This window comes from Mustela lutreola, chromosome 12, assembly GCF_030435805.1.
Source record: "Mustela lutreola isolate mMusLut2 chromosome 12, mMusLut2.pri, whole genome shotgun sequence".
NCBI lineage: Eukaryota > Metazoa > Chordata > Mammalia > Carnivora > Mustelidae > Mustela > Mustela lutreola.
In genome coordinates this window covers 20936270-20949530 of record NC_081301.1, presented here as the reverse complement: position 1 = coordinate 20949530, position 13261 = coordinate 20936270, and the positions used below count along the sequence as shown (strand labels likewise).

Below are 13261 nucleotides of genomic sequence, written 5' to 3'. Positions count from 1 at the left end.
TGAGCAATAGCCACATATATACATATATAAATATGGATGAATCACAAGTCACAAAAGAAGACGAAGAGCATGATACCATTTACATAAAATTCTAAATAAAGGATGAAAAATGTTTAAATTAGCACTTAGGGCTGCATAATGCATGGTAAGAAAAACACACACTAGGGGAAAAGCAGAAAAGCAAAAGAATGATTACCATCAAATTTGAGACTGATCATCTTGGGGCAGGGAGGGAGAGAACATAATCAATGAGAGGGCTACAAAGAATGTTTCTTCAGGCTGTATAAATATATTATTTCTTAGCCTGGGTGATAACTACATGGGTGTTAAGAAATATATTTGCATATTTTAGAAGCTCTTCTAATGGTATAATGTAAGTCACTAAAAACAGAGTAATTATGACTTAACCTAGGAACTCTAAAGAACCTTAAAAAAAAAAAAAAAAAAAAAAACAGAAAGTGAAGTAGGAAACGCTCAGGAGACTGGTACTGCAGAAGCCAAGAGGAAAAAAACAAGGGAACAGTGAACTGCATCAAATATTAGTGAGAAGCAGAGTAAACATTCACATAATACTTAAAAAAAAAAAAGTTATTCTCTGTTGATGAATTAGTTATCTTAAGATGGAGACATTACTTTGCATTGAGATTTATTGGAACAATGAAAAAAGATGTTAATATTCTGATATTGTATATTCAGAAACCAAAATTCTTGATCATATTTTTAAAATGTCTTCCTCCCACAATGTCGGACATTAATTACATCAACAGTATATACTCAATTACTAGAATAAGTGCAATTCTGCATTTGATAGCCAAGTTTTGGTAAACTTTAATTACAGCCCCAATTATGTATTGCTGAAACTGTGATTACAAAGACCCCTGGGCTCTACCAAACTGGATATGCTGAGTAGAGACTAGTAACCAATATTATAACACAAAAATCTGGTTAGACCAAAACAAAAATTTTAACAATGTAGGAACATGAACTACAATTCACTTGGCTTTTCCAGTTATAAATAACAAAAAGCTTTTACTTGGAAATAAAGTTACAAACTACTTTCCAGAAAATGCTGGACACTTGGCTAATGATTCATTTTTCTCACCTGTAAAATAAAGATGGACTAAATACGACTTAAGGGCTCAATAAGCAGTATTTCATGGTGTCATCTGAGAAAGGGAAACCAATCACAATGGGAAATAAAATTTAATACTGATCTAGATAATAAACCACACTTCTGAGGGCAGCAAAACCAGAAAGTATCATACATTAACCTAATGATATAAATGGGCCATTCACTGCTTCTTCCTATTTTGTTTTAAAACTATAAATCTATTGATAACTAATTTTAAATAAGGATAAAAAGCTCTTCAAAGCAGTATTTGCAGAGACAATTCAGAAGGCTGTATTTTTATTAATGAAAAAAATGCAACTTCACACAAATTAAAGGTAAAAACAGGAGTTCTGATATTTAAAAAACCAAACAAAATAAGATAAATTCTCTTCTCAAAGAAGAGGATTTCTATGGGATTACGCCATTTACATAAAGGGCATTAATTTAGGCCCTTGTTTTATTTTTTTATTTTTATTTTTTTAAAGATTTTATTTATTTATTTGACAGAGAGAAATCACAAGTAGATGGAGAGGCAGGCAGAGAGAGAGATAGGGAAGCAGGCTCCCTGCTGAGCAGAGAGCCCGATGCGGGACTCGATCCCAGGACCCTGAGATCATGACCTGAGCCGAAGGCAGCGGCTTAACCCACTGAGCCACCCAGGCGCCCATAGGCCCTTGTTTTAAAATACTACTACTTCAAAAGAGAGAAGCATTTCTTTCAAGAGCACTTATATCAATATTCTATGGCTATAAATCAACACATTCAAAGCCATGTTAATATGTAACACTATTAATTTGAAGGAAGTGGTTGTATGGCTTATAAAAGAATGTGTAAGATTAATGTTAGAAAGTAAGTTTTTAACTCAATTTTAGATAATCCATTTGTTTTGCCAACTAACAGAATCTACTAAGATTTAATCAATGAACACATTTTATTCCAAGATTTTTTTCTTTCCTTTAGAAATCCTGAGAGAATCCAAGAAGAAAAAGGGTGATACACATGGATTAATAAATAAACTTATAATTTCAGAGAACTTGCTTTGTGACTCAAAATGGAACTACTCACCAAAAGCAGCGGCCATAGGGGGTTCAAGGGATGGCTGGCCATCACCAGTAGGAAGGTCTAAACGAGTGAAGTCTCTGCTTTTGTCATTATTATATTTCACATTAAGGCTGGTGAGCTTGGAGAAGTCAATACGCAGAGTGCAGCATGCATTATAGATATTCTGGCCATCCAGAGCCTAAAGCATGTAAGAAAGGGACTGATGTTTTGCAAGACAACAACACTGATAAATCAAGTAGCTTCTACGTTGACAGGGAGTGGCAATCAAGTATAAAGCAGAGAGCAATGGACTAATAGCCAAAGACCTGTGTTTACTTGTACCTCTGTCACTCATTATGTGAACATAAGAGAGAAAAAGAAAATCTCAGTTTTTCACAATGTTATAATAATCCCTATCTTATCTGTGGTAAGATCAAATGAAAGAATAGAAATGTAAAAGCTTGGAAAAATATTATACATTATTGAGCATCATACTAGCTATCATTTTAATTATTTTGTCCCAACAAATGTTTAAGAATGATTTGATTTTATATTTCATCTTAATTTTTTAGTATACTTTATTTAGGTTAAGATGAAATAAAGCCCTTGTAAATGGAACTTGTAAGAACCACAACATATGAAGTATCTATCTCCTTTTTTTCCCTTGTAAATTTATTTTATAATAGTCTGAATAACAATCTGAGGGAAATTTTGAAGTCAGTTCTGATATAAGACCAGAGATCAACAAAGCCTCCCTTCACAATAACAAAACCTTTATCAAAGGGATATTTGTAGTCACTCCACAAATGCTAAGATTTATAAAAACAGAAATCAGAAGCCAAAATACATAAGAAAATGCAAATATACAAAAATATTTATAAGTTACTGATGAGTACATTATCATAATGGTATAAAATAATATATACAGACAAAGGGTACAGCAAATATAAAGTCTATACTCCAAATCAACAGGCAGACAGTATACAAAAAAATACTAAAAACCTTGGTCCCTATCTTTGAAAAGAAATTAGAAATAATTCAGATACTGATACCAGAGAGAATTAGGGTTAGGAACAGATCTCAATAAGACATGGGTGATATATAACCAAACTGAACATGAAATCTTACATCTTGTCCAAGCGCGCGCACACACACACACACACACACACACACACATACAAAGGAAAAAAAAAAGGGCAATATAAACCAACAGCAGCAAACTTCCTAAAATGTAGTATCTTCACCAATTCAGAGCTCAACAAAATTCAATAGCAAATATGGTTACAAAAATGATGATATCAACCAATATGGCTAATTTAGTAGAAGAAAATGAAGACACAAGGACAAAGATAATTCTACTTTACTAATCAGATTTTATTAGGAATACTGTGCTCCATTCTAGACTTTAAATATGACAGAAATGAGTCCCAAAGATCTGAGAAGTGATAAATGATTTGAAACCATTTCATAGGAAGGAAGTTAATTTTTACTTATTATTTTAAAAAGCATATGGAACAGGCCTTTAAAACAAAATTGTATATTATGTATATACTATAAAAACACACTGTGAACTACAATAAGGGAAAAGAAATGACAGCATTCTTTGCTATCACTGAAGTGACTGATAAATGAAAAATAAAGAAAGATCATAATTACCATTTTGGCATAATGTGCATTCACTGGGTCAGCATACTGAAGCAAGGCTTGAAACTGATTATTCTTTGTAAAGGTGATAATCTTCAAGACTGTGCCAAATTTGGAAAATATCTGGAAAAAGTTCACATTAGCAAGGAAGAAATTAGGCTAATGTACCTTTATAAATATAACTTGATTCATGAATTCCATTTTTATTTTATTATTATTTTTTAAATATTTATTTATTTGACAGGGAGACACACAGTGAGAGAAGGAACACAAGCAGAAAGAGTGGGAGAGGGAAAAGCAGGGTTCCCACCAAGCAGGGAGCCCAATGTGGGGCTTGATCCCAGGACCCCAGGATCATGACCTGAGCTAACGGCAGAGGCTTAATGACTGAGCCACCCAGGTGCCCTCTGAATTCCTTTTTTAAATGAAAATAATTTCCTCTATTAAGACACCTGGGTGGCTCAGTCAGTGAAGTGCTTGCCTTTGGCCCAGGTCATGATCCCAGGGTCCTGGGATCAAATCCCACATTGGGCTCCTTGCTTGGCAGGGAGCCTGGTTCTCCCTCTGCCACTGCCTGCCACTCCCCCTTCATGCACGTGCACACGCACGCTCTCTCTCTTTCTCTCTCTCTCTCGGACAAATGTAATCTATAAAAAAACAAAAAACAAAAAACTGTTGATACAAAAATGATTTATACCCATGCATGGCTTAAAACAGTGCCTGACACAGTGCATGACAACAGGCACTCAAGTATTTCACCTGTATGTCATAACTGGCACAATACTGAAAACATGACCCTACAATAGGAATTAATCAGTGTTATGAGATAATGGTGTTACAAAGCATATGAATGAAACCGGAAGAGTCCTGTGGATCAGCTATTTCACCATGAGAATCAGCATCTATTTCTAGAGATTTTTATAGGCAGAGAAACTACAAAATGTTCCTCTAGAGGCTGCTCCACTAATTCATTCAATATTCACAGAGCGCTCTTCTACACCCTGGGAAATCACCAGTGAATAACAAGAGCCTCTGCCTTGAGGAAGGATAGACCATAAATAAACAACATGATGTCTCATCATAAAAAAGTGTTATGAATAAAAATTAAATGAAAAAGGATGAGAAATATCAAGTGTTGGGGAGGATGTGGAGAAAACAGAACCCCTGTGCACTATTGGTGGGAATGTAAAATGGTGTAGCTGCTATGGAAAATAGTATGGTGGTTCTCTGAAGAAATAAAACATACAATTAATTACCATATGATCCAACAATTCCATTTCTGAGTATAAACCCAAAAGAACTGAAAGCAGGGATTCAAAGAGCTTTTTGTATACCCATGTTCAACAGCCTTTCTTACAAAAGATGGAAGCAACCTAAATATCCACCCACAAAAATGTGGTAAATATACACAATGGAATATTATTCGGCCTTTAAAAGAAAGGACATTCTGACACATGCTACAACATGGATGAACTTTGAAGACATTTAAGTGAAATATGCTAATGACAAAATAAAAAATTATGCATGACTCCACTTACATGAGTAACCTAGAATAGTCAAATTCACAGAGACAGCAAGTAGAATCTTAGTTAGGAGGGACTGAGAGAAAGGAGAATTGGGGAATTATTGTTTAATGGGTTTCAGTTTAGGAAGATAAAAAACATTTTGTAGATACAAGATGTTTGGTGATAACTGAAAAACAACGTGAGCGTACTTAATGTTACTGAACTACACACTTTAAAGGGGTTAAAATAGTAAAACATATATATATTTGAAACCCCTCAAAATAAATCATCTTAAAGTCCAAATACTAATTTTTGGCAAAAATATTCTTTAACATATTATCAGCTCAGAGTCAGACACTTCTTAGAGGAGATAGTACTATTTACCGAGATTTGTGGAAACAATTTGTCCTAGAAGAGCTAACCAAAAAATGTTATTATTTAAAATCAGATGTCTGAGGATTCTTTATTTAATGTCTTTAAAAATGTAGATAATTTAATTATGTTCATATTTAGAACTCCAGGATCTTAATCTCTCATTTAACTATTTTGAAAAACACAATTTGCTTTCGTATTTTTTTAAAAAAAATTTATTTATTCATTTGACAGAGAGAGACACAGCAAGAGAGGGAATACAAGCTGGGGGAGTGGGAGAGGAAGATGCAGGCTTTCCACCAAACCATCTGGGGCTTGATCCCAGGACTCTGGGATCATGACCTGAGCCATAGGCAGACACTTAATGACTGAGCCACCCACGCACCCCTTGTTTTTGTATTTTTAATGGTCCTGTAATTGGCATTTCTTCAGTATACTTGTGTGTCCTAGATAACAGTCTTAGAATTTATAAAAGAATACCAAACTGCTATTATCAAATACTATTTCTGAGTATCCTTAATAGCCAAATGGTCCTCCCTTTTTAACTGGGAGGCCTGGGTGGCTCAGTCAGTTAAGTGTCTGCCTTCAGCTCAGGTCATGATCTTGGGGTGCTGCTCAAGCCCTGCGGCAGGCTCCCTGCTTAGTGGGAGTCTGCTTCCCCCGTTCCCTACCCGAACTCATGGTGTCTCTCTCTCAAATAAATAATAACAATTTTTTTAAAGGACCAAATTTGCCTTCTTCTCACATGACTATCAAAGAATATATATTTTATGTTGTATCTTTCTTTAAGATATAAGCATTCCTGGGAAAAGGTCTTGTATTTTCCTTATTTCCACCTTTGGTGATACTATGGACACACACACATACACACCCCAATCTAAATATTATGAGTGCATCAACTGAGTGTTGGCTAAAGGAGTAGCAACAGATTTTTTTTTACTCCAGCCAGAGGTAGTATTCTAAAGTACAAGATTATATCATATATAATTTTGCCCTGGTGTACCTCTCTAACCACATTTCCTGATACTTTTTATACCACACTATTTACACCAACAATGTGCAGTTGTCTATAGTTCTCTAAATATACAAAGTGGTTTCAGACTTCTAAGCCTACACGTGTGGGTATTCCCTTTTCTTAGAACGCTGTGCTGAAACCAATATATTTTCGTTCTTTTCCAAAACTAAGCTCAGGAAGTAATGACACCAGAAAACTCTCTGCCTCTCCCAAATATAAACAGAGTTCATTCTCTTACCAGAGTATTACTCCCTTCTTGGTCTCGAATATAAATATTTATTTTGTTTTACTTACATTGTACTATACATTTATCTACTTATCTGCCTCCTTTAATTAAACTGAGAGCTCCTTGAAGGTATATACTTTGTCTTAATCATTTCTATATCACTGAGTGTAATTCTTAACATATAAATAGGTACACAGTAAATGCTTATTATTAACTGATAAAGTATACTCAGACCTGATTGGGGAATTATAGTAACACAGTTTTGTTGTTGTTGTTGTTTTTTAAGATTTTATTTATTTATTTGACAGACAGAGATCACAAGTAGGTAGAGAGGCAGGCAGAGAGAGAGGAAGAAGCAGGCTCCCCCCCAAGCAGAGAGCCCGATGCGGGGCTCGATCCCAGGATCCCGGGATCATGACCCGAACTGAAAGCAGAGGCTTTAACCTACTGAGCCACTCGGGCACCCCAGCACACAGTTTTTTAAAAACAAAAAAAAATGCCTGGGTGGCTCAGTGTTAAGCATCTGCCTTTGGCTCAGGTCATGATCCCAGGGTCCTGGGATCGAGTCCCACATCAGGCTCCTTGCTCAGTGGGGAGCCTGCTTCTCCCTCAGCCTGCCACTTCCCCTGCTTGTGCTCTCTGACAAATAAATAAATAAAATCTAAAAAAAAAAAAAAATTTTTTTAAATAAACATTTTTGATGTAAAATATTAATGAAATAGCAAGAACATATAATTTGTTCTCTAATTTGGAATAATTTTACACTAAATTATGCACAGAATCTAGGTAATTTTCACTTAACTTTCAGATTTCCTTAATGTTTACATTTTTTCTCTCATTTAACTTGAACACCAAGTACAATGTACAACCTGACTGCTATTTGGCTGTGTGATTTTTAACTGAATATGCTAACAGAATATAAATGGACTGAACTAGGGGTGCCTGGGCGGCTCAGTCATCAAGTGTCTGCCTTTGGCTCAGGTTGGTCCTGGAATGGAGCCCCACATCAGGCTCCCTGCTCAGTGGGAAGCCTGCTTCTCCCTCTTCTACTCCCCCTGCTTGTGTTCCCTCTCTTGCTGTCTCTGTTATATAAATAAACAAAATCTTTTTTAAAAATTAATAAATAAAAAATAAATGGACCGAACTGGCTAATCATGGAGAGTTATCCAGAGTCCCCTCGACTATATTTGTTGAGAGAGAACTACAAAGATCATTCTGATAATTCTGAACAAAGTAAGTGAGAACCAACATCAGGGAATCCATGCTAATGCCTCAAGTGTGATTTTTAACATCTTTTCATAATTACCAAAATACTAATTTTAAAACAAATTTGGTCTCATAAGATTATCATTCAGGAAAGTTTAATATGTACACATTTATTAATATTGATTACAATAATAATTTGACTCTGTGACTCTATTTCCGTAATATATTTATTTTGCTGTCATAAACACACAGACTCAACTCTTGATGTTTCCTGTGCATTATAATCTTTTCAGACTTTAAAAATGGTATAAAGAGGGACACCTGGGTGGCTCAGTGGGTTAAGCCGCTGCCTTCGGCTTGGGTCATGATCCCAGGGTCATGAGATCGAGTCCCGCATCGGGCTCCTTGCTCGGCGGGAACCTGCTTCTCTAGCTGCCTCTGCCTGCCTCTCTGCCTGCTTGTGTGTACTCACTTGCTCTCTCTCTCTCTCTGGCAAATAAATAAAATCTTTAAAAAAAAAAAGGGATAAAGAGAATACTAAAATCAAAGTCAGGTAAAATTAATCTTCATCACGATTTTTATAAAAGTAGCACTTACTAAAGACTGAAAAAGTTCATTTGTATTCACTTGTAAAAAGTGTATTAGCTATAATTTGTTTACAATAGTTTTTGTACCCAATAAAACGGTAAGACTTAAGAACCAGAATTTTATTTTATTTTTAAAAAGATTTTTTTTTCATTTATTTGAGAGAGAGAGAGCAAGCACGAGCAGGTAGAGAGGTGGAGGGAGAAGCAGATTCCCTGCTGAGCAGGCAGCCTAATGTAGGGCTTGATCCTAGGACTCCAAGATCATGACCCAAGCTGAAGGCAGATGCTTAACCAACTGAACCATTCACTGTGCCTCAAGAATAAGAATTTTACATTACTAGCACTGATTCTTTCAATATCAAAATAATTGCTTTTTCCAGTTATTTTTCTTCTGCAATTCAAAACGATCAGTCCTTTATCCCAAAGACATTCATCTAATGGACATTCATAAAAGTCTCCCATAAATAACAGTACTTGGAAGTAATGGATTATATGAGAACATTGTTTTGAACTTTTTCAGTGCACAAAGGAACTTTTTAGTAAGCAGGTTGAATTTACATTACGGATCAGACGATAAATGTCCTCTTTATCTATAAATACTCTATGTGACGCCATCTAACCCAATGGTTTTAATTACCGCCCATACACTGATGATAACCACATCTCCAGCCCTGAATTCTTACACCCAATCCAGACTTATTTACAAACTGTCTATTCAACATCTACCACTTGCATGCCTAATAGGAAGCTTAACATCTCCAAACCACTACCTCCCACCCTTGCCCCAAATCTTTTTGACCCTTCACTCAGTCTTCACTATCTTAGTACAAGATTGCTGTATTTTACCAGAGGCTCATACCCAAAGTCTCAAAGGCATTCCTGATTACTTCTCTTTTTCTTCATAATCCACATCTACTCAAACCATCCGAAAATCCTTCCAAATACATCCATTATCATCACTGCCTGTGACAACATCCTCATGTGGGTCTCACCATCTCTCATCTGGACTATGCCACGATCGTCCACTTACACCTATACGTTATTCCTAACATAGCAACAAGAGTGATTTCACTGCAACATAAATCTATCATTTTACTACTGTACTCAAAATCTTCTAATAGCTTCCCATCAGCTGGATCCCAACCCTTCTGAGACTCTATCGTTTATGGCCTTCCTACTTCTTACACTACAACAACACAGTCTCATTTCTGATATTTCAACGCATTAAGCACACTTCCACTTTAGAGACTCTGCACTTCCTGTTCTGACTAGATTATGCTACCCCATGTACACATAACTTATATCCTCACATACTTCAAGTCTCTGCTCAAGTCATACTGAAAAGCTCCCTTAGCCTTCTTCATCTGAAATAGCACTGCTCTCATCTCAGCCACTCAATCCCCTCACCATGAGCTAAACAAAAAACACTAGCTTCAATGGATGTTAGAGAACAGTTAAGCTAATGGCAACTCTTCGGCAAAAAGTGTAAAATAATCTGCTAATTAATTATAACAGAAGCAACAAAATCCACACTTCCATGTACTCCTTCATCACAATATTCATCACATTTTATGCTATTACTTATGAAATTATATTTTAATAGACAAGACAATAAGAGCAAGGATCAGTTTATTACTAGCATTTTAGTAATGCAATTTAGTAATGCAATCAAATGCAATTTACTACCATCTGATAATTACAGCTAACATTTCTTGAGCACTTAATATGTACCTTTCAAATATATACCTTAATATATACACTTCTCTAGGGGCTTTAAATGCATACAAATAATAAAAAGATACAAAGAGGGCAAGTTACTTGCTCATGGTTATAGAGACAATAAGTGCCAGAGCCAAGATTCAAACGAGCTCCAGACCTTATATCCTTAATCATTATGCTATTCTATACTTTTGTTGGCTAATGATACAAAGTGCTGGAGGATACAAAGCTACCATAGGGAACACAGTAGGCCTAATAAATGGTATATTTTGATATTTACATGCATGGCACAGGAACTATATCTGAGCTTTATTGCTAATTAGTACAAAGTCTGTGAGAGAGTAACAACATAATTAGAGAAACATAATTAGAGAAAGACTGAAGAGGTAAATTTGACCTGAAAATTGAATGAGGTAGATTAGTAGTGACTAACTCAGGGAAGAGTGCTCCAGGCCTAAGAAATAGAAATGGACTAAGACAGGAATTAACTGGGGGGAGGAGAAACAGTAAAAGGGCCAGAAAAGCTGGGGGCTAAATAAGCAAAATATTAGGAAAAAAGGTTAAAGAGATGGGGAGAGGTCTGCGTATGGGAACCTGCAGGGCCTTAGTAAGGACTTTGGTTTTATTCCACCAGCAATGGGAATGGAGTGCAGTTAGCTGAAAGGCTGAGAGTCTTTCTCCAATGGTTACTACTTAGACTCTCAGAATCACTCCTCTTCACCCTGAAGGACGCTGTGATCTTTTGGGAGAGAAACAAGGTTTGTTACTGCTCCCAGTGAAACAATAACTGGAATGATGGGACAGGACTACATGACGGAAGCTAAGTTCAAGGCTATCTGATGGCAATGTTGACCACAGGGACAAAAACACCTTTTGTAAGTTAGATAGCAATAGCTTCAATGTTACAATTACAAAAGCAAACGCTGCTGATGGATCATAGAGTGTTCAGTAACACTCTGGGGTAACAAAAGAAAAAAATCTACCAGAACCAAGAAGCCAATCACTTAAGCAACTGTTGAATCCTTTTAACGAATGAGGGTGGCTATGGATAGCACTATTAGAACCCTCCCTAAGACAAATTTCACAAATGCATTTATTTAGAAAATGGCTTGCAAAAAGCTACCATAGGGAACACAGTAGGCCTAATAAATGGTATATTTTGATATTTACATGCATGGCACAGGAACTATATCTGAGCTTTATTGCTAATTAGTACAAAGTCTGTGAGAGAGTAACAACTTTTAAAGACCCCAGTTTCCTTATCGATAAAATGTGAGACTAGGATGGAATGCAATTCAATTCTTAACTACACGTGCACATATATACCCCTATGATTCTTCACTTAGTAGTGTAAATCCAAAGGTCTGGAAAACAATTAAATGATTTTGTACTGACTTGGTATCATGCTATGCAATATATATTGAGATATAAATATGAAATAAACATGTTTTAGTGTTTTAACATTTTGATATATGGGTTGACAGGTATAATGAAATGGAATCAATATGCAGCAAAAGAGGACAAAAACTAACTAAAGGTTTTGGGCTAGATGCCAATGTTCATGCATACAGGTTACCAAGTAACTGTACATTTTGAGGATATGTGTATATATGGAGCATTAGTTAAAAATATAACAAGCACACAAAACAGTGGGCTTCAAATCAGGAGGCTTGAGTTCTAACTGGCTTTTCAATTACCCTCTACAATATTCAATTAATCAATTACTGGAGTCTGTTTTATCCACTATAAAATTATGTAACTAAGTGAGTTTCCAGTTCTTAAATTCAATATATTCATAGTAGGCCATGATTTGGTGAAGTGTCTTTTATCACAACAGTTTAGAAATATTAATGAATAGCCTATGAAAATTACGTTGGTTATCAGTCAGCACTTAATATGATACTTCTATTTTACATATGCAGAATTATCACACACCTTTCTTTCAGAGTTTTTAAAATGAAAATACTCATATGAAAGGAGTCAAAAGAAATAAGTTAGTTGTTTTCTATATTGATTTAACTTTCTAGGAATAATTATTACTAGTGGTTTTTATAGGATTTTATAATTTGTTCATTTTCATGCTTAGGTAATACGAATTTCTTATATATCCTTTTAAATCAAGTATCTTAGTTAGAAAAAGGAAGCTATCAAAAAGTTATCTCTAGGGACGCCTGGGTGGCTCAGTTGGTGAGCAGCTGCCTTCGGCTCAGGTCATGATCCCAGCTTCCTGGGATCGAGTCCCACATCGGGCTCCTTGCTCCGCAGGGAGCCTGCTTCTCCCTGTGACTCTGCCTTCCACTCTGACTGCCTGTGCTTGCTCTCGCTCGCTCTCTCTCTGACAAAATAAATAAATAAAATCTTTAAAAAAAAAAAAATAAATAAAGTCCTTAAAAAAATTTATCTCTAATTGATACTATTTCTTACCTGAAACAGGATGTTGAAGACTTTTAAAAAAAATTATTATTATTTAAACAAATACACCAGCCAAAATCAACAACCAAAAAAACTCTAAAGATAATAAAACATCAAGGGTTTAGAGGTCACATGTGTCTCTTTTCTTAAGAGTGTTATTTAACTTTACCTGATGAAGAACTTCCAGAGTAACAGGGTAAAAGAGGTTTTCAATAATTATTCGGAGCACAGGGCTCTGCCCAGGTAGGATTGTGCCTTCATTGGTAGGAGCTCCAGGAAGGGCCAGACTTCCCGACTGGACAGCACTGACAGCCTGCAGTGCAGCTTGGGCTCTCTATAAAATGATCCAAAATGAGAACTTTTAGTTACACTGAAGCACTACATGAATCCTAAACATCAGTTGGTGTAGGGTACTATGAAGTA

General features: G+C 35.8%; 1 protein-coding gene across 10 annotated transcripts in view; it reads right to left on the bottom strand.

The window, feature by feature from the left end:
• Positions 1 to 13261, bottom strand: part of PTBP3 (polypyrimidine tract binding protein 3) — a 140342-nt gene that overhangs the window by 56567 nt on the left and 70514 nt on the right. For all 10 annotated transcript variants that reach the window (XR_009346597.1, XR_009346596.1, XM_059143259.1 and 7 more), the window contains 3 exons: positions 13008 to 13172; positions 3809 to 3919; positions 2177 to 2351 (listed from right to left, as the gene is read on the bottom strand). Coding sequence is in view for 8 of the 10 variants with exons in the window: in XM_059143259.1 (XP_058999242.1) it covers positions 2177 to 2351; positions 3809 to 3919; positions 13008 to 13172 (451 nt within the window). In the remaining 2 variants the exon portion in view is untranslated. The remainder of the gene's footprint in view (positions 1 to 2176; positions 2352 to 3808; positions 3920 to 13007; positions 13173 to 13261) is intronic.